This window comes from Neolamprologus brichardi, chromosome 15, assembly GCF_056152115.1.
Source record: "Neolamprologus brichardi isolate AB-2024 chromosome 15, ASM5615211v1, whole genome shotgun sequence".
NCBI lineage: Eukaryota > Metazoa > Chordata > Actinopteri > Cichliformes > Cichlidae > Neolamprologus > Neolamprologus brichardi.
The window spans coordinates 21,980,764-22,003,438 of record NC_142118.1 but is presented as its reverse complement, the minus strand read 5'-3'; the positions used below and the strand labels follow the sequence as shown (position 1 = coordinate 22,003,438).

The 22,675-nt window shown below is 43.0% G+C and overlaps 1 protein-coding gene across 3 annotated transcripts in view; it reads right to left on the bottom strand.

Annotated features, from left to right (window-relative positions):
- hivep2a (HIVEP zinc finger 2a) overlaps positions 1-22,675 on the bottom strand; it is a 122,215-nt gene that overhangs the window by 15,047 nt on the left and 84,493 nt on the right. For all 3 annotated transcript variants that reach the window (XM_035908984.2, XM_006793511.3, XM_006793512.3), the window contains 8 exons: positions 8,223-8,295; positions 6,805-8,112; positions 4,621-6,500; positions 4,243-4,503; positions 3,461-3,626; positions 3,164-3,257; positions 991-2,713; positions 695-852 (listed from right to left, as the gene is read on the bottom strand). In XM_035908984.2, the coding sequence (XP_035764877.2) occupies positions 695-852; positions 991-2,713; positions 3,164-3,257; positions 3,461-3,626; positions 4,243-4,503; positions 4,621-6,500; positions 6,805-7,762 (5,240 nt within the window). In that variant the 5' untranslated portion in view covers positions 7,763-8,112; positions 8,223-8,295. The remainder of the gene's footprint in view (positions 1-694; positions 853-990; positions 2,714-3,163; positions 3,258-3,460; positions 3,627-4,242; positions 4,504-4,620; positions 6,501-6,804; positions 8,113-8,222; positions 8,296-22,675) is intronic.

Below are 22,675 nucleotides of genomic sequence, written 5' to 3'. Positions count from 1 at the left end.
TTAGTTAGTATATGTTTACATTTTAAGTAAAGCCTGACCTTTTCCTTTGACGATTTAATTTTGCATATCTTTAGGGTTTTACCTTATCTGCTCTTTTCATTCACAGAAAAATAAACTGATTTTGACCATACAAGTTTTAATCCGCTTTTTAAAATTTTCTTTATCCCTCTAGTCTCTGAGGAAGTGCGAAGCACGCTACAGAATGATCTCTTTATGTGATCTATGATGCCACAGCAGAAACAGCATTTAAATGCTTTTAAAGGAGCAGTTCACCCCAACATCAAATATTTAAATGTTTGCTACCCTGTACATGATTTCTTTTCATGTTGGAGTGAGAAGATTCACCAAGGAATTATTTTATTTCTGTACCTCTACACCAGCCAAACATATTGCTGTGATAATGAGAGGCTCCTCCTAGTGTGACAGGATGTAAACATTCGAGCATCTTCCTGAGCTGAGCTCTAACGTTAGTTAGCCGCATGCTTTATCTGTTAGAAAGAGGACACTTCCTACATGAAGATTTGTCCTTTTCTAGTCCACAATTTCTCCCAACAAGCTGATGCTGCGTGAATGACATCAACTGGCATGGCTTCAAGTACACAAAAGAAAGAGAGAGTAGTTTTCTGGGGGTTTGACAAGTCATGTTTAGAGGCTGTCCCTGTCCCTTTTAATTGTGTATTTTTATTAGACATACCCGCCTTCGAAGATCTTGATGCGTGTCGGTTCAGCAGCAGGCTGTTTGACTGAGACCTCCTTCTCCACCTGCTCCTCCTTTGAACGATCCCATGAAACTACTCCTTTCATCTTCCTCCCAAAATGACTGACATCCACTGGCATCAGCTCTGGCTTCAGCTAAAGAAAAAAAAAAAGGTAACATAAAGGGCAGATTAAGATTCTTGCGGTTGTGTTTCTCTGTAGTTGCATCCATGCGTGCATAATTCAATATTTCTCTTGGCAAACTTTTATCATTCTGATGACTGCAGCACATACCTGATCAAACCGCAGCTTCCAGGCTACAGAAGAGACCAGTTTTCCAGAGCTGGGTGGAGACATAGCTGCCGTTGTATACATCAAATCAGTGTTCCTCTTCTGTTTGGACCGCAGCAGAGCCAGTGAAGCCTTGGTACTCAGGTTCAGAGGATTGGGATTGTATGAGCTGACACACCATGAACTGTAGACGGAGCTACGCAAAGCTGCCTGGGTGCTGTTGGGTTTGGTGTAGTTCAGGAAACACCAGCTGACTCTGCTCATCGTGCGTAAGCTAGGGAACTGGAAAAGCTGCTGGACATCCGCCACATCTGTGAGCAGCAGAGTCTGACCCGCTGCTCCGGGCAATCCTGGGCTTTGGTTGGCATCGAGCTGAACCAGCATGCTGACAGGCATTTTATTTGAAGTAGGTTGCTTCGTGCTGTCAGCGTCTTCTGCGTCATTGGAGGAAACCATGGACTCTGGGCTGGAGCTCGGCTCTTGGGCTGAATCGTCCACGTCAAGCTCCTCTGGGGAGTCGCGGCCACCTGAAGCTGGAGAACGGTCTGTGACAATCTGGAGCGGAGGGGTGAAGCTCTGAGGCCGAGGGACGTCAGAGAGATGGGGGGCAGAGGAACGGACAGGGATGGCAATCTTGGTAGCAACTGGGAAGTCACTTAATGGAGGAGAAGAGGACATCCTTTCAGAATCATCCATGGAGCCTTCGCTCTTCAGACCTCTTCCTTGTCCCTTGTCAGGCTTGCTGCCACCTTCAGTTCCACTTAGCTCCACAGCACTCATCTCCTTGACAATCTGTCCATACATCCTCTCCTCCTTTACTCTTTTCTGTTGCTTAGTCTCAATGAAGAGCTCAAGTGAGCTGGCAGGAGAGAGCATGCGCTTGCCCCCTCCGATAGCAGACCCTGAGGCATCTGTGGTGGATATAGTGCCTGATGTTAGTGATAGGGGGATCCCTGTGTTTAGACGTTGCTCTGGTAGTGAATCTGGACCCTTCCAGAGTGGGTGCCGCAGCACTGCACCATCCGTCTGCCCTAGGAAATGTGCTAAGTTGAAACCTCCTCCAACTCCTCCATGTGGCTTCGTGACACTCACAACACCAACCGGAGGAGACATGTTGCTGTTGTCAGTGCTGCCTGGCCTGGCTGAACCCAAACCTTGTGCTCCACTACCATGAGAAGCTATCAGCTGGCTAACACTGGTGTACATAACACTACCAAACGATGGCACATGGGTTTGGATTCGTACAGGAACCAGCAAACCAGGCAAAGAGGCCTGTGAGCCCAGGTTCTGGGTAGCAAATATGGGTTGGATCTGTTGCAGAAACATGGAGGAGGTGGTGGACAGCGAGGCTGACAGAGGAGAGCTGCGATTTGAAAAAGAAGCAGAGTAAATCTGAGTGGTCGGATTTTCTGATTTTCCATCATATGGCTGTTGATCGTGGACTTGTTGCAGGGAGTGGAGTGGCTGCTGTTTGTGAAGTGGGAGACCGGGTACATTTCCAGGTGACCTGATGTGAAGTTTTTGGAGTTGCAGTTGGGCTTGCTGGGTCTGCTGCTGTCTTGGTGTCTGTTCAGGCTCCTGATTCCAGAAGAGGCCCGGTTGTGGGAAAGAAATGAAAGGAGGGCCACTCTGGTACTGCTGCATCATATCTTTACTCATGACCTCATGACCTGGATGCTCTCCCTCTGATGACGAGCTTTGGGCCTGCAAGCGATGCTGCTGGGACCTATAGAGGACAAAAACATTATCAATTTTGCTGAAGGCTACAGCAATTTTTGACATAGTACTTGCAGTAATAAATGTGACCCTAAATACAACCATAAAATGGAATGCAATGACTTTCAAATAATGTAAAGCCTCTTAAGAGAAGTTACAACCAAAACAATAACATTTCAAATATTTATTTTACAGAAATGTGAGAAAAAACATTTTGTGGTCTAAACAATCAAAATCTTAAATCTCTTTTTAGAATTCTTGGGTGTTCTGTATTCAGGCCTTCTTATCACCACAAATTTAAAGGCCAGCATCCATGATACTACTTTCAACTTTAAATTCTATGCAATTTACCACATTCTGTTCTCATTGCGTTATTTTACACAGTTTCCCAGATGTTTTGGAAGCAGGGCTGTACTATTATTATTTTAGGTTATTTCTCTGTAAGGATATTTTGTCTGACCTGCTATAGAGAGGTTCCTCTGGAAGGCTGTCTTCGCTGACACTCTGTTGGAGAATATGCTGGTGGCGCTGTTGATGTTGGTGAGGTCCTATATCTGTGCATAAAATCCATACATTTGAAAAGGATACTCATTTTACAAAAGTAAGCCATAATAGCAGAATGCAATCCATGCACGGTAGGATGTGGATAGTTTATTGAGTCAAGAAATTTTTTAATAAAAGTTTGGGAAAGTATGATGAATAAAGTATAAGACAAAAAAATGTATAGATAACATACTAAGATGAATGTAAAGCTTACCAGCACCAGTCCCAGTTCTCTTGGTTCTGCTGACTGCTTCGCTGGTGCTGTGAGGGGATCCTGCTGGACCAGGCCATCCGCCATGCTCCAAACTCTCCTGTTTGATTGAGGTTTCTGCGCCCCCTGGCTCCTGGGTAACTGCCTCTGGATAAACACTCAGTGAAGCCTGCCAAATGCAGAGAAGTGTGGAGGGAAAGAGGTTTAGCTTCTAAAATTATATTTGGTTAGCTTGACTAAGGATACCATATAAACCTTAATATAGTGCATGATAACATTGTGATTGCATTGTATTGAGATGATAATGTCGGTATAGCATGGCATCATTAGGATGTCTTTGAATGAGGCTGATGGGAGTGCTAAAATACTAAATTATTTTGTAGTGCCTTAATAAGCTCCTAGTCCTCTTCTTCCATCTAGCTCAGAGTTTTTAAAGGTTCAGTTGAAGAAGTTGCAAGGTTGTTTTGAATAACAAAGCAAGCTTACTGTGGTCATTAAGTCAAGCTTAGCTACAATCTGGGTAGCCCAGCTAATCACAAGACTAGCTCACATTAGCTCACATTATTCTATGCATCCAATTTGCAATCCCAGAAAGGGTGAGCTATTTAAGTTCTTTTTAGCCAGCCCTCTCTTGCTCTGTATCTGCAAGCTTCTTTGAAACCACCTTTACTCCAGCTCTTTCATTCCATCCATTGTCACTGACAACTTCTGTGTTCTCTTTCTGAGGTATACAAATGACACACGGCCAAATTCATCTAAATATAAGTTAATCGTTTATACGCTACCTGTCTAACAAGATATCCACGCCGACGTTCCTTCATTGCAGAAGCACTGGAGTACAGTTCTCCCTGTCTTGAGGTTGACAAGCTTCCATAGTCAAAGGATTTACTACGCATTTCAGGCAACTCCATAGGCAGCGTGCATGGTGCCTGTTCTGATGAAGACCTCCTCATTTCCCTCTGCTGGTGGTGGCTAGAATAACCACTGCCTGGCACAGTCAGGAACTCTGATTGCTTTGGTCCACCACCAGATACTGAAGAATCATCCTTTACAGAAACAAAGAGACAAAGTTTCCACTTTGTTCAGGATGCAAACCCCTCAGTGAAGACCTTACTATAAAAGAGACGTAAATGCACTTGAAATTACTAAAAAAAATGGGGTACCTGTTTTGTTGGTGAGACAGACTTGAGACCTTCATCTCTGTCAAATGACATGGAAAGGGAAGAGGAGTGGGACAAGTTACTCTCTTGACTGGGGCTACGAGAAAGGCTGGTGCAGGTCGATTCAAAGCTTGATTCTCCAGATGAGTGTTCCATATCTGCTAGGCGGAGCCTCTTCTTCTTGGGTGGGAGCTTTTCTGATGGCATTTGGGATAGTGTGTCGCTTCTCTGTGGCAACTGAAACTCCTCGACATGCTGCTGCTTCTCCAGCTCCTTGGTCATTGGAGCTTCTGTGTCCTTATCAGGCTTGTCTGGCTCCTCTGTCACCCTGATTTCAGGAACCTGGATGTTTGGTTGTCTGACTAGTTTGGGTGGGATATGATAAGGCTGTCCAGGTGAGGCTGCAGCTGATGATGATGAAAGGGAGGCCAAGTCACTGTCACTTTGTGGCTGCTGCTCCATGCTCTCTGTCCTCAGAAGGGTGGATTCAGGACTTAGAGCATCTTCAAAGATCTCTGTGTCAGACTGCTCAGAGTACTGAGTACATGGAGCTTTATCTGAAGGCTGATATGCTGGCTGTTCAAAAGACTCTGACTTGTCGAAGGAATTTGGACGGCTGAGAGAGTTGGTGTGCTGGATAACTGATATGACATTCCCAGCTGTTTTTCTGCCCTCAGAGTCAGTAAATAGTGCAATGTCCTCGGAGCACATGCTGGCACAGGTATCAAAGCTGTCAGACTGACTGTGTGCACTATGAAGAGAACCTTTACCTGTTGGGGTGGCTCTGGACCCATCAAAACTACCTTGTTTAAAGTCATAGTCCCCTATCATTTCCACTGAACCACTACAGCTACTGTCGCAGTGTCCAGGGCTGTCCTCATCATCCCCAACACTCTTTTCTTTCCTCCTTTTTCTTGTGGCTATTTCTGACATACTAACTTTAGTACCATAACTAAAGGCAACATGTTCTGGAACTCCTGGGCCACGTTCACCAATCTTCATACCCAGAGACGAAGTTAAATTCTTAGGTAAGTGTCCAAAGCCCTCGGCCTCTCCTACGTGGGCTTCATTGGTTGAATTTTCAAATGCACTCTGTCTTGTGAGCCTACGATGGCCTGGCGGGTAAAACACATCATCTGTCACAACATTGTCAAAGGATTGGCTACCCCGTATCCCTTGGGGAACACTGAGGTTAGGAGGGGTGGAAGTTGGCATGGAGTTACTCCTAATCAGATGCCCAGAATCTGATGGAGGCTCTAGAAGTCCTGTACTGCTTTGACATGGCCCAGTTGGATACTGCTTTGGATCTTCTGAGATTCCTACATCTCCCCTAAAAGAGATATGATCCTCAGCTATCTTCCCTATTTCCAGAATTGCACCAGGTTGCTTCAGGGTAGTCAAGCTAGTGGGGTCTGCCCCTGACATGCCTACTGTTATAGAGTGTCTTGACCTGGAGCTTGGTCGGTAGTACCAAGTTCGACCAAACATAATCTCCTCGTACGTCTTGACGTTGGTATTTGGAGGGCTGATCTGCTGCTCTGCGCTCTCAGAGCGTGAAAAGTAGCCAGAGTCTGTGCTGCCTTTGCTGTGAGGACTGAGGAGGTTAAGTGACTGGGACATGGCAAGGTCAGTGTCCTGTCCTTTTTTGTCACTTAGCCTCAGGGCCAAACGTTGCTTGATGGTTGGGGAGTCATCCAGGGAACGTGCTCTTCCACCAGCCTTTGATGCTAACATGTGGTGTGACACTTTTATGTCATGAAAGGGGGGGCACTCCATCCCTGTGGAGGGGACTCCCCCAGGCTTGGGAACGATAAGAATAGGCACTTTCATAGATCCAATAGGTAGCTCTTCAGGTGAATCTGCATATGCTGGTTCGGCACCACCTTTATAGTGGGAAAAATGAAGATGATACAGATTACAACCATTCACAGTAAACAAAATACATGCAGAGTTTATATCACTGTAGCTGAACTGCGTAACAGCATTATTGTAAACCAATACATTTTTATTTTGGATCATTGTAAACATACCCATAAAAAATAGTATTTTAAGCATCAAAAGATGTTCATGTATGACGTAGAAGATATAAAGAACTGGCTACGTGTTAAGAAGGGGTTTCTATGAACCAAAACTGTTTTGACTCTTTGGGAAAATTCTACTTTAAAGTGTCTTATAGAAGAAAATAACCTGTATTCTTGTCAGCTTCAAAGGAGATCTGGAGGGTTGGACTGTCTTTGTCTGTTAGCATGGTGGAGGGCTCCACGCCTTCCTCATCCGTATCGGTACTCTGCTCTCCATCTGAATGGACCTCAGCCTCACCCACTGGTGATGCCTGGTCCATGTCCCCACTACGGGCCACAGCTAGCTCTGAAAATGGTACGAGTCCAGCTTTGATGGCATGAGCATGGGACTTGCGATGCTTGTAAAGGTTGCTCTTGGTTTTGAAAGAAAAGCCACAGGGTACACAAGGGTATGGCCTCTCTCCAGTATGTGAGCGGATGTGCTTCTTCAAGACGCTGGGCTTGGCGCACGCTCGACCACAGTAGTGGCAGATGTACTTGCCAGGCTTTTTTGGCTTTTGCTCTTTTTTGCCATAGGCCTCCTCTCCGGGCTCCGGGCCTGATTGAGAATACTGTCCAAAGGAGCTGGGTAAACTAGGAGATTTGTGCCGAGGGAACCTCCCTGCACCAGCCCCATGTGGGTGAGTGTGTCCTGGGTGTCCTGGGAATAGGTCATCCGAGGGCAACTGGCCAGCAAATGGCCAGGCATGAGGCTCTAGGCCTGGCTGTGGTTTGGCTCCTGAGAGAAACCGTTCAGATTGAGGATGTTGAGGGTATGGCTGGCCAAGTTGGTAAGGATATCCCCTGTGGAACCCCTGAGCAAAGGGGCCTTGTGGGTCTTGAGATGGCGGGCCTCCTATGGCCCCAACTGCAGATGGTCCAGATAGCAGCTTTCCAGAATTCCCTGTGATTGGGTACTTCTGCTGGGGTGCTGATCCTCCAGGAGCCTCCAGGTCAGCAAAAGTGCTTCGTTTGGTGTTTGCAGAAGGCTCTGACGCCCATTTTCTTTGTAGAGGTACCTTCTCCCTTGGTAGTTCCTTGTTTGGACATTTCTGCCCTGTCGCAGGTGATTCACGAGCCTCCATTTTCTTGAAGCTCTCCGTGGTTTAGAAGCGGGAGAGAAGAGGGGATGGCAGGGAATTTGGGAGGGTAGGTCTTTGAGGGTTACAAGGTCCCGAAACTACCAGGCATGATAGCGGAACCTTTGCTGGCTGCCAACAAGTTCACAGAAACATAAAATATCCATCCATTTCTCAGAAAGACTGATTATAGAGTCAAGCTGGAAACAGGAATTATCAAGTGGAGCAGAAAGAGGAGCTTCAGTGGATAACATCAGAGAGGTTTCTCTCCTTCTGCCATTTTGTAAAAACACGAACGCTGCTCTCTGTTGTTCTTCTGTCCAGTTCATCTAAGAGCAGAAGAAACCTTGAGTGACCTGCAGAGGGACAGAAAAAGAAAAGAAGAAGCACATGGAGAACATTTTAGGCAAATACTGTAGTCAACAATTGTAATAAACTGTGTTTAACAACATACTCAATTACTAACTTTTCTTGAAGGAAGAGAGCTTCTAGATCCTTTTTCTGTAGCTTCAAGTCCTTCAGTTTTCTCACCAAAAGACCTAAAGCAAAGCAAAAGAGAGAAAAGGCTAATTAGTGTTGTGTACAAAAATCATCCAACAATACAGTAATCAGATACACAGATGGTAAATAACCTTTAGTCTGACATCACCCTTATAACATAAGTCGGATTGGTGTTGATGTGACATTTTTTGCTGCTAAATTCAGCACGCTACCACATACTTTGTTGTGCAGAGACGACTCACTAAGTTGTCAAGTACATGCCTGATGTGCGAATATAAATGTCATTGATTGCTCAGTTAGTTTCTTCACACTGGATTCCATCTGTGCTTGTTGCCTTTTTTCACTCCTTTCTCCTCCCTCCCGCCCTCCCTCCTCCTTCCACTCAGTGAGTCACCGATGAAAAGCAAACCCACACTGTTCCTAAAGAGACACAAAGGCTTATAAATAGCGCTGTGGAAGTGACGTCGGAGTGTCATAATATGTGTAGGCGTCCAAAAAGGCCAAGTCGAAGAGCAGCAATCAGCACTAGCACCTTTTCTTCCTCTCTGGGTTACATCTAACTTGGTATGCACTTGGTTGAAAAGCAATCATGAGAATGCTCACAGATACGCAGAAACAAAAGAAGACACACACAGATGTAGACAGAGTGCTTGCAGGCACTGTAACTGCACTGCAAAACTGCAGTAGACAGTGTATATGTGTGTGTTTCCGTTGTTTAACGTTTCTTAACCACACCAACACCTGACAGCAGAAGGGGCACAGAGCCACAGAGCACACATAAACATGCATGCTGAAGTTGCATTTTTGCTTTGTATTTCCTCATCTCAGAGTTTAAACAACCTCCCTCACACTCTGATTGCGACAGAAACACACACACACACACACACTGTGGCCTCAGTGCTGGTAAGCAGGTCTCAGTGACGTTTGTGTCTGGGGGCCCAATGTGAGACCTATAAATAGCACCGGAGGAAAACATGTTTTATTCTTAGCAGCAAGAACGTTAAATTTAAGCTAACTTGTGTTTTTCACATGTACTCCCGAAACCCCTACGCCCACTCAGAAAGACAGACAAACAAATACCAGAAGCATTATCTCAACCTTGGGTCATATCTTTGTGTTTTCCATGGTGTTAAGAGTGAAAGAATGTGGAAGAAAACTCCAGTTGGGCAACAATGGGGATTCAATTGAGTTTAGCTAGCATTATAATCCGGTGATGCTGACTGGTTAGCATTATGGTCAGCTGACACAAATGCAGCCAAAGGCAGACAATCTTGGTGATTACTACAGGGGAAGTATGGTACTAATAATAGTCAAGGCAAGGCACAGCTTTTTTTTAAGACCTTTCACAGTGTGAATCCAGTAATGTGCATGGCATAATTCCCCTATGTTGAAACACTCCAGTATCAATGAGTCATGGCTCATGTGTCCTTTGACGCCTGTAGCAAACATCGGATGTGCCAGTGTGCACAGCAGCAGAGGATGTGCCAAAGAGGAAAGTGGATTAACGTCAGTTCTGGGTTAAACACGAGTCCAGAGTGAGTTGAGATTAAAAGTTTGATTTAGCTGTCAAAACAGCTTGGTCACTGAATATACAGAATATAACTCTACACATGAGGATAATGGTCCGAGATCTTGTTCAAAGTAACCAGAAAACCTTTGATTACTTAAACATTCATAAAAGCTGACATGACAAGAAATTCCCGGACCAGCTTTTATTATTTTATAGTTTGTAGGAGCTGGATTGGCTTGAGACTTCCTGTTCCATCCTGCGGTCATGTTTTATAAATGCACATACATTTTCAAGAGCAATACGAGGTAATTTCACCCTCAGACCATATCTGGTGATTTTGAGACAGCTTTTCAACAACAAGTTGCCCTTGTCTACAGATTCTTTAACATTCATATGCAAATATGTGGTTTGTAATTATCAGAGGTGTTTCCTGCCTTAGGCTTTCCACGTTTGAGCAAGGAAGGGCACGGAGGTCACAGAACAGAGCTGCACCATCATTAAATATTGGAGATAGACCATTTTTGACTGAAGGGATTCTGTGTTCCCTCTTAAGCCCATTGGGAACCATATGTCCTTTATTATTCTTTTGACCTAGCAATATACCTTTACACAATTTCTACTACTTGGTGTGGCTTTTTGAAGAGATCTTTTAAAAGCACCCAAGATGACTTCTACTCAGTGAATGTTTCACAATCCTATCCTAAATAACCACATATGGCTTCCTTAAAAATCATCTCTAATAAAAAAAAAGAAAAAAATCACTTGACTTCTACTGTACCTCTTGTTGCCATTTGGAGGTCTCATATGGATGAACCTGCCAGTTGCAGCTGTACTAGCTGCTATCACGCACACGTCAACATCCATCAGAATTCAACTCACACCCCACAAATAAACCAGCAGTGAAACTGACCTTTCAGCTTACATGGTTAACTTGGCTTAACTTCCCTTCAACCTTATGCAAGGTGACTGGTTTTGTAATGAAAGTTTTGAATGGTCACAATCTGCTGTGTGAGTGGGAGCCTGTAGTGAATGGCTTACATAAAGCTTTATTCATACATTCACCGACACAACCTGCCCCAGTTCCTGTGCGTAGGAGAGACATAGCTACTGGCGCTGTTTGTGTGTGTATGAGCGTGGGAAGTATACGTGCCAGTTGTGCGCGCGTGTGTGTGTGGGCTGGCAAAGGGCATGACGAGACACCCAAGTTGTAGGTAGGTCAAAACTAAGTACATTCAGAGGCTACACTCAGAGGTAAAAATAGTAGAAGTGATACACACTCAAACACTTGTAAAAAGTGATCTATCAAAATGCCCCAAATAAACACAGTTACTTAACATAAAGGAGCAGAGATCAGCTCTGCTTTCATAGACATGGAAATAGATCTAGGCAGTGTTTTATACCCACGGCATGCTTTACTTGGAACAACACACTCGATCTAAGTTTTTACGTTTGTGTGTAGGCAAACTGAATGGTCCTCTTTTCAGTAAGCATGATAATGTGCCCTCAATCGTCCAACCAAAACACATTTCACACAACATTAAACACAACATTTAAAGACAGTTTTAAGGACACTACATGTGCTGTTTGTATGAATGCAGAAACCTCCACGAATTTACTGAAAACGTGTTCAGGTGTTTTCTCAATAATAAAGAATTTGGAGCTTTAAAATATCTATATGAAGGTTAACACATGTATTGATGAAACCTGTTATATTTTTGCTTGTGTTATATAAGATCTATACAACCCACCTGCTGTTCAAATCTTTTGTTTGTGAAATGCAGCCAATCAGAAGCTATAGTAAAAGGAGAGGAGCTAACATGTTAGTGGATGAGCTGAAGGGCTGCACCCAAGCCCGGTATAAGGAATGAATAAGGATTAAGTGAACTGCGTCAAATGGCATAACGCTGTACAATACCATGAATAAGTGCATCCAGCTAAAACAACATAGTTGGATCCTCAGAGACATTTTCAAAGAGCAACATGGAAACATGAAGGGGGAAGGTCATTATTAGGAGGTATGAGGGGGTGTTGTTGGCTAGAGTCAATTTCAGATCATGGTCCGTGTTCAGTTTGTCCTTGTCTCACTTTGCTTCTTACTTTTGCTCTTCTTGATTTAAGGTACCTGGTTAGCTTGTGGTTCTGGAATTAGATTAGTCTCCTTTCTCAGTGTCAGCTATGCGTCCTGAAGAATTAGACCTAAAGGTACTCAGTGTGTTTAAAAGTGATGACAAGCAGTCTATAGAGTGTATGAGGAGCTGAAAGTGAAACTCCTCTCACCGTTGCCTTCACCCAGACCTTGTTTGAACTGGCAGTTTTACCCTGGACATGAAACTTGGCAGTTTTTCAGCAGTTTGTTGAATCCATCCTCTAGCTTTGTCCTGCTGGGATCTTTCCAACACACCTGTCTTTTAAAACTGAGGAATTCAAAAGGATATTGCAACTACTTCTCAATATCCCAGTTTCCTTGTACAGGAATGCCCTCAGACCTCTTGACAGACTGCTTTACAAAATAGAAGTTCGATGGAAACTAATTAAATAAACATGTTGATATAAATTAAGCAACAAGAGATTCAAGAGAATTCATGTGCTTGCAGGTATGTACAAGTAGACTCATATGCACATATGCCCAAACCCTGGAGGTATGAACACTGTGTGGGCATTAACCATGCAGTAAGAACAAAAGGCTGTGTGTGTGTGTGCTGCTCTGTGAAGTGTGTGGGAGGCTGTTCAATCCTGAGGGCTGAAGGCACTCTCTCTCTCTCCCTTTCTCTTTCACTCGATTTCATCCGACTTATTGGGAAGACAGTTGGGAATAATGTTGCCAAAACGACAAGATAATAGATCAACATTTGTACAAATCCCTTCCCTCCTTGAATCATTATGAGAGTATGCATGCATCACTAACACACCCACACGCACGCTCACCAGTAATCCCTCTCCTACAGTGTCTTGTTCAGATATGCAGTAGATAAGCCTCTCATTTACTTTCAGTGAAAGAAACAGTTGAGGACAGAGCTCTGTGCATGTGTGTCTGTGTGTTTGCGCGCGTGTACGTGTGGCTAGTTATTCTTAAATTGGCCCGCTAGGGTGCTGCATACCAACTCAAATGGTTGGAATTCCTGTGACAAAAAAACAGAGAGAAAGCATATTTGCGAGCGTTTGTCTTGCCCTGTCTGTCACTCATTGCATAATATATTTGTAAAAAAGACACGAGCAGAATACAAATTAGATCCCCGTTCCATATTTGATACTCTATGATTAAGACTAAAAGGATAAAGAGGGAGAACACATGACAAAGATGCAGGGAGGGTGCAAGGAAACAGAAAGGGAACAATCATACAGGACACAAATGAGGAAACAGGTATGGATTATAGGATAAAGAAGGAACAAAGCCACTGATGAGGACTCAGATAAGGGAACAATAATACATAAGGAAATAAGAAAGTAGGGATCCAGTTGGAGAATGGATACTTATGGGTATTAACTTACAGGAGAGAGAACAGGAACACAAAAGATGGAACAATTAATGCTCGTTAAGAAAAGAAAGGGGAATTTATAAAGAAAAAAAAAAGATACAGACGTGAACAATCATAAGGGATCCAAGGTAGAGGTAGAGAGAGAAGGAACAAGGATGTAAAAGGCAGGTGGGGGATTTTGGGAAGAATACACAATGAACAGAAAGAGGACAAAGAAAAGCGAACACGCACCCAAGAATACAGATGGACGGAAAAAGCACATAATGTAGAGAGTAAACGAGGAGAGTTTAGGAGAGAAAAACTGTTTGAGAAGAGGAAAAAAGACCAAAAGAGCAGGAGAAAGGGCACAAATTATAGGAAGGTTACACAAAGAGTGAGGACAAAGCTCAAGGACATCAAGGAGGGGGGAAAGCACTTGTCAAGAAAACCGAGACCTTGCTGAGATGTGGAAACCAAGAAAGGAGAAAAAGAACAAGGATGCAATGGGAACGGGACAAAGTGGAAAGACTAAGGACTCGCTTGCGGGAATAAAGATGAAGGAGAGGTGAGGAAACAAAAACGACAAGCACTCAGGTGAAGTTAAAGACTAAGAGTGAAGAAGACTAAATGAGGAGTCTAAAGTAGAACAAAGGTGAGGAAACAAATCTAAGGAAAGGAGACAAGGCAAAACATCAGTAAAAGAGCACAGAATGAAAAGCCAAAAAAGGGGGATAGAGAAGGTATTTAAGGTTAAGGTTTAAATTGAAAGATTTAGGACTCACAAGAGTAATCAAGGAGAGTGCAACAGGACAGAGGTGAGGAAATAAACACTACAGAAAGGTAACAAGCATAGAAACTGGGGAACTAGGCCACAGCAGAGACGATTCAGGTGAGGTAATGGTATGTTTACAAATGGAACGTAGCTGGTGAGGAAGAGGGTCATGCAAGCTGGTGTCAGATGCCTTTACTCTACTAACACACACACACACACACACACACACACACACACACACACACACACACACACACACACACACACACACACACACACACACACACACACACACACACACACACACACACACACAGAGTTATATGTATACCAAATAGATGCATGCATGGACTGATCACAAACAAAGCCTGGGTTCGAGTTTCTGAGCAGCAGCCGAAGTGTTCTGGTGCTTTGGGTGGTCAGAGGCTAAGTAAATTATTTAAACATGTTACTAATGGTTTCCATTCAGTGATTAACAACTTTATACAGCCAAAGAGAGAGAGAGAGGGGTGGGGGTGGAGGGAGAAGGGCCGGTTGAGGGCAGCTGGCAGTGTGTTTGTTTTTTGGCTCTGCTCTGTTTGGCCCCAACTGGACTGAAACCACACACACCTCCAATAAAACTCTACCTTTGTTTTACCTGGAGGGACACAGAAGTTACTGGAACAATAAGTTGGACTGCTAAGAGAGTGTGTGTACACCCATGCCTGTGTGTGTGTGTGTGTGTGTGTGTGTGTGTGTGTGTGTGTGTGTGTGTGTGTGTGTGTGTGTACTGTTAGAGTGCACCAGGAGCTGGTTCATTTACTGGCATAATAACTAGGTGTTTAATCTGCCATTCAACCATCTGTAGATGTAAATTGTGCCAATAAGGGCTGAAATATCCACAACATCTACTACTACTTAAATCCATTCTAAAGTAAGCTGAATGAATATGATTTGTGCAGTGTGCCTATCTAATCCTAGCCCAGTATCCTAAGACTATCATTCTCATTGAAAGAAGAAAAAAGACACACTTCAAGCATGAATGACAACACAGGGCTCTACCTTCGCCAAACCCAGTGAGCTGTAATATACCTCTTCTTGGAATTAGATTCAGATAGAGATAATGTGGTTGGATTCAGGAAAAGTCATCACTGTCATTGTGTTATAGTCATCAAGTGATAATTGAACCAGGCAGAAACAGGAAACGAACGCCTGCTGACCCATTCATCCACCCCAATGACCACAGTGCCCAGGTCAGATTGGTGTAATCACCCACAACTCTCACCTGTCACCCGATTCCAAATCTCTCTTTTGGACTTTTAGGGTTTTTAGTTACCTAAATGTATATCACCCTAAAAAAATGCCCCCCCCCCCAATATTTCCTTTTGCAAATACATTTCCAAGAAAGCACAATTTGATGCTAATTATGAGTCAAAAAAAATGTGAAATTAAATTTTAAATAATTTTTTTACAAGAATTGAAGACAGCAGTGGAGTCCATAAAGATTAGAATAATCTGGACAAAATGTGAAGAAAGGGAGTTATGTCTGAGAGAAAACATCCTTTTATATTTCTGGGTGAAAACAAAAGTGGCATATGTGTGAACCACAGCAGCGGGCTGACTGCAGGTTGCTGCAAAGTTAAATTTAAAGCACTTTAAGACTTCTCTGTGCCAGGCCAAATAAAATCTGTGGCCAATTTCACGCCCTGCCAAAAGTTTTATAAATAAAAAATTCACTTTCTCAGCAGTTATATTACAATACCTGCTTTCTTACATTAGGCCAGGTAAAAGTTTTACACAACTCCGTGTCGAAAATTAAAAAGCCATGTGTGAATTATGATGTTTGCACAAGGCTTACGTCTTAATGGAAATTAGAAACATCACCTTCCTTCTACACACTTACTGTGCCCTTGAGCAGGGCTTTTGAGCTCAAGCTGGTCCAGTGAAATCCAACAGCAGGAGTCTGTGGTTTCACCAGGATGTTCCCAGCATGAAATAAGTGAAATGAAGTTTAGCAGAAGAGGAACACATGCAGCTCTACCTACTGACAGAAAAATCCAGGTCTTAGGAAGGGAACTGTAACACTTTCTCCATCCCAACTACCCTTCAAAATGTCTCCTTGACTTCTATTTCTGTTTTTCACTTTCTACATTTCCCAAAGAGCTTTGACAGCCTCAAAAGAGAGTGCCTGAGCTGGTGCTGTCACCTCTGGGTTATATGTGTAGGTGGTCAGAGAGCTTTTCCAGGTAAAATACACTCAGACTTTTTCATAACCCGTCCTGTCTTTTACTGCAGCTGCACCGAATTCTGGTCTATTTTCTGCTCTTGTGGGTGCAAAATTCAACCTTCCTGCCTCTTTAACAAAACATTTCTTCTTTTGAGAACGTTGAGTGGCACCACAAGAAGGTAACTCGAAAAAGAAGCCCTCGCTGTTCGATTCAGAGGGACTGACGCCAAAATGTGGGCAATAAGCTGCCAAAAGCAGGTCCTCATTCTTTAAAAGAAGGCAGATGGAATAATAAAAGAAGCAAAAAAAAAACAAGCATTTACATCGTCGCAAATAAAAATGTACAAGCGCATTGAGCGCGAGAAAAGTTATAAACAGCAATGAGATTCAGTTTATAAGATCAACCGCAGATATATAAACTGTATACGAAAGATATACACCACATAAACCTGCAATTCTTCTAATGGACAGCATTTGTTTGAAAAGTCAGACACTATAAAAGCCTATGAGAAAATGCCCGTGACCCCAGTCCCTGGTTTCATGATGTTCATTTAAATTATAGTTACATTTTGAGTGAAATGAATTAGGTTGTGGCTATACTGTGATTTACAGATCACTATGGTAGTGACAATCACAAGGAAGCCGTAGCGCTGACCCCTTTGACTCTAGATGGAGACCAATTAAATGAACCAAAAATTAACAACTGAGGCCATAAATGTATTTGAAAAAACTCGAGAGAGCTGAAAGGTCATTTTCCAAAAGACTTCTGCATAATAAGTCTTTGTGGCGCGGGTGTGGTCTCTGGCACGCTGCAGAGGAGGGGTGGCACGGTGAGCTCCCGGGGCGGCGCAGAGGCGGGGCTGAACAGGTGTTTGGGACGAGTGACTGATTGTGACTCTTCTTATGTTTCAGTGACAGTCGAGGAAGGGAGCGGAGTGACTACTGAGCGGGAGTGTCTGTGTCCCGTGCGCTTAAGCCGAAACCACGGCTATAATAAAATAAGTGTGTGTCACTATACCCACAGTGTGTGTGCGTGTGTTAGGGTCTGACGTCACAGTCTTCTTCTTGAAACCTTAGCCGTCACCCCCTGCTGGTCATTGAAGATTTAAGAGCATGTCTTTTGTCCTATCTTCCTTCTCTCCCCCCAACTGGTCAGGGGAGATGGTCGCCCCTCCCTGAGCTTGGTTTTGATGGAGGTTTCTTCCTGTTAAAAGGGGGTTTTTTACTTCCCACTGTCACCAAAGTGCTTGCTCATAAGGGGTCATATGATTGTTGGGTTTTTCTCTGTATGCATTATTGTAGGGTCTAAAATAATATAAAGTGCCTTGAGCCAACTGTTGTAGTTATTTGGTACTGTATAAATAAATTGAATTAAGGCGCTTCTGCACTGACCTTACTTTTCAGTGTGGACTGGGTATGTTTAAATACCAAAAACTTGGCAGATACTTAATTTTTCATAAAATCATTCAAGTTGCTTCATCCATACAGCAAATTACAACAGATACAACACATTTGGGAGCTTTGACAGGTGAAAAAATGCTGCAATTTTATCTAAATAAAGAATTGGCATGATAAACACTTGTTCATGTTCACTGTTGTCCAATGATGTCACCTCATCATCGAACACAGTCACTGTACCAACAAGGTTTCTGTGTAATTTCATGTAAAGTGATACAAAACATAATTTCCTTTGTCATTTCCTGGTCTGAATTCGCACTTCCACCGAGACTTAGCATTACAAAGTAGATTTTTAGGGTTAAGACTGACTTGAAATGACTAAGAATGGGGTATTATGATTGGCCACAGAGGCAGATGAAGACATAGATTCATTTCTGACACAAAAATAATAGCTCCGAAAACTGATTATTTTATCTCCAGAGTGCAAAACTATCATCATTGTTTTGTCAGCCAAGCACTCATGTTGCCCACCGTTCATGTTGAGGCAGCCGTGTTTGGTTTTAATTTAGTGCTGTCAATCATCAGGCAGGCAGATGCACTGCTGGATTTAAAAGAGAAAAACAGAGCGAAGAGGCTCTCCAGAAATGACTGAAATTAAATCTAAAAGAGTGTGAGAGAGATGAATCAAATGAACTCAATTTGAACTGTGATGCACAACAAACACACACGCATGCACATGCACACACACACACTTGAGCAGGCGGCTTGTAGACAGTGATTTACAGCAGGTAGGAAGTTATTATGCTACTGAATATTTCTCTCAGAAAAAAAAATCTGAAAATATGTGTGTGTCTGTGTGTACAAGTGTGTGTGTGGGCCCAGAATAGAGTAAATGTGTGGGAGGTGGCAGCACAGGCAGGTTTGCAGAGACAGGATGAGGGTGTATGTGCGTGTGTGTGTGTGTGCGTGTGTGTGTGTGTGTGTGTGTGTGTGTGTGTGTGTGTGTGTGTGTGTGTGTGTGTGTGGGAGGAGGAAGTTTTTGGTGTGCCAAGGTTATAGTTTTGCTGCTGCTGAATTACAGTTATAAAAGCTTCTGTTACACAACGGAAAATACTCCAAACTTATCACTAATCTGTGACGGAGAAGAAATCTAACTTTATCTTCTAATGCTAGATATAGATATATGAGGACTGGAATGAACAAAATGATGCATAATTTTTTCTGTACCCACATGATCTCTAAGAATATTACAGAGGATTTTTCTCATCATTATTATTATTTATGTCAGAAATTAGGACAAATCCTCTGACAACTTGAATTCTCATTAAGTGAGAAAAACATCAACCTGTAACATCGGTAAAACGCTGCTGACATAATTGATGCATCAAGGCTGAATCTGCGTGCTGTACTCTTTAGTCTTGATACCAGTAAGACTGAAGAATGCAAGACATTTACTCATAATGCAGTATTTTCTTACTTTGCTTTATGCTTCTTTAAGTAACAAGTCTACAGTACCAGCAGTGTAGAAATGCTGAATGACTCATGAATCGAAACTCAACCAACAAATGGGTTTAAAAAAAAGACATGAGAAACACAAAATTTGGGCGACATGATAGGCGGAGCAGTTGGGGTCCCCTGAGCATCTGATCCCTGCTTCCAGCTGGCCGGATAGTATGCTGAATGTCATTGTCCTTTTCTCTAGCCTGCTTAACTGTCTTCATCGAATTGTTAAGGAACAGCTAAAAAGCCAGTGCAGCATAGAAATGCTGTTTAATTTACAAATTTAAGAAAATACACAAAAACTAAATGATGAAGAAGGAAATATGTTTTTTTAAAGAAAATATTTCTGGCGCTCAAATGAAAAGAAAGCTCTGCAAGCTCATAAAGTCCAAGGGGAAAACAATACGAGGGTATTTGTATGTTTTCCTACACGCGGATTCTTCTTCCAGGCTCGCTGGTGGAGTAAATACATGTGAAAACTGTGTGTGAGCCTGCCAGTGTGAAACATGTGAATCAATGATGGTGTTGTATATGTACACACGAAATTATATGTTTTCAGTCTGAAAGTCCTGAGCGGTGAGGTCACTCTCTGGTCTGCTTCAGCGCTGTCCAATGTCCACATGTGTGTATGTGGTTTCAGCTTTGAAAGACATGCACAGGGAGACCACGACCATATTAGTCCTGGAAAAGAACCTTCAGTGTCAAATCAAATGACATCAAGTTTGGCTTTTCTCTCACAAATTTCATTTTCTTACTACTGTATAACCAAAGGCCGATCTACTTGACTTCTCAAATTGTTTTCTAATTTAGTCCCATTTGTTTGCCGTTACCTCTGTTTGCTCTTAACATCCACCATCTGTTTCAAATTAAAATGTTTCTGGCTGCTTACTGGGGATACTCCCCACCCTTCGCTGGGAAGCTTTAATTGTGAAGCCCTTAAGGAAGTGTTGGGTTTGATTAAGAAAGCATGCTCAAAAGCATAGCGAACACTAACAGAAAGACAGGAGGTAGAGCGGGAGGTGGCAGAGCTGAAGATGTTAAGATTTTTATTGGGAGTGACGAGGACGGACAAAATTAGAAATGAGTACATCAGAGGGACAGCTCAGATTGAGTAGTGTGTGACAAAGGTAGAGAGGCGAGGCTGAAATGGTTTGGACATGTGGATAGGAGGAATTGTGGACAAAAGGTGTTGAATACAGAGCTACAACGCAGGAGGAAAAGAGAAAGACCACAGAGAAGATTAGTGGAAGCGGTGAAGAAGAACATATAGGGAATAATGCGAGGAATAGAGTGAGATGGAGGCAGATGATTTGCTTTGGTGACCCCTAAAGGGAGAAGAAGCCTGAAAGCATCACCGATCAGAGTTTATTAAAGTGCATTAATAAACATGTGAGGACAGGCTTCTTGTTTAGAATTAAACACTGATTTGCAAGATGACTGTTTACACAGTGGGAGCTATGAAAATGTGTGTCATTGCGAAGACTGGGGTTTGGTAATTGGCAATTTTGGTTTTCCATATTTTTCCCCCAAATGCTGAACCCATCTGTTAAAATCATAAATTTTAGTCGAAACAGACTGTATATAAAAGATGTTCCAAAAAAAACAGCACCACCACAAACACGGCTGACTGATCCAGTTCTGTGACTTGCGATATGAGCGTGTGTCAGTCAAATCAGTTAATTCTGCCATACTTTGAGCCCTAATGAAATTTAAAAAGGGGCCTTACATGCAGTTTAGCATGTTCAGTTATAACGGAAGGGGGAAATTAGCTATTGGGACCAAAACTGCATATCTGGATGCCAGGGTGTAAACTGTTAATTGCTGCTGTAAAGCAGAACATTTTAACATTGGGGTCTATGGGGACTGACTTGCTTTTGGAGCCAACCTCAAGAAACTTCTTTCTTGAATTCGCTTCATTTTTCAGGCCTGGAGGCTTTTTCTTGGGCGGAACTTTCTCTGATAAATAATGTTCATTTCGAATTTGGAAACAGTGGGAGCCAAAACCACATGGCCCATTTAGTAACTGTCCTGGAGGTATCAGATGTATTAAGTTCGTTAGTGGATCAAGAATCTGCAGAGCTACATGAGAAGTACTCATGACAACTTGGCAAACTTCGTCTGTTAGGCTAGATTGTGTGATAAAATCAAAAGATCCCGAACAGCTACTAAGCAATGATTAAATTTTGTCAGCTCTTCAGTTTAGTATTTTTCTTTATTTATTCTGTTCTCATGCTGCTCAATATATTGGAGTGTACAATTACTGACCCACAGTGATTCTGAAGAGGTAACAAGAGTTTACACACACACACACACACACACACACACACACACACACACTGTGGTTAACATGGGAAAGATAATGTGACACAGCACCAATTCAGGCTGTTAAAGAATTCCGTGTTCCATGTTCAGGCTCCTGGCTCACGCTCAAACATACAGTATATGCACTGTACCTACAGAGTTTTCTTTTCCGACACAGCGGTTCTTCCACAGCTGTGGCTGTTTGACCAACATGTTTCCATTTAACAGAGAAAGCAAAAAAGAGAGATGGCGAAAAAGATGGAGGAGAGAGAGGGGGGGGGGGGGGGGGGGGGCAAAAGAGACAGAGGGGAGGGGGGTGAAGAGGTAAGGAGGGGAAAAACAGGCGTCCTGTTGGTGTAAATTGCCAGTGGAAAAGAGAAGGCAGTCATATTTTCCACAGGGCTGCTGGGCCAGCCTTGAAACTATTACTGAGTTAGCCACATGCATGTGTGTATGTGCGTGCACGTGTGCATGCATGTGTGTAGCTTCATTACATTTTCCACAACAGTTTGCAAAATGCACTAGGAAGCGAGATGGACAGAGGAAGAGGTAGTTAAGATTTTTTCAGGGATGGACATCTTCTCATGGTTTGTTAAAGGTTCTTCTGTAACCCGGCAACAGCCAATAAGGAGCGTAAAGTTACACAGAGAAATTATACCGTGTTGGAGGTTGGTGGAAGCACTGCCATATTTCTTGAACATGACGGAAATCCAGGGTTGTCATCTGGCCCCTGAGTTACCCGTCAGATGGGCAATGCTACCCGATTTGTCTGAACCACTTTAAATCTCCTCCTGGAGAAACGCTTTAAGTGCACAGTCCACAGTCAAAAAGTTGTTGAGGATGACGGCACGTCTCTTTTTGCTCAACCACAAGTCCAGAAAGTGAGATTTTGGTGAGTCCAAGCTTGGCCAAAGCAGCATTAAAATAGGTATGTCACATTAGCTTGATACTTGATTCTATTGTTTTGATGTTTAAATACAGCAAATTGTGTTTTCTCCTTTTGAACCAACGCCTCTGCTTGAAAGACAAAACTGCATGGTCATCAAGTGACAAAAGTCTGACTCAGTCAGGAGGCTCCATCTGGGGCTGAAAAAGGAACCCAATGTTGAAGTGCCCCAAACTGCAGTTCCTCAAGTAGCTGACACTGGCCACAGAAACACTCCTGTGTTAAAAGGCGTATCAAACATGTTAAGAAAAAAAAAGCTCTGTTCTTGTTACAGCTTAAGGCTAGAGATGTGGCCACTTTGACTGACTACGCAGAAAGCTGTGGCTGCTC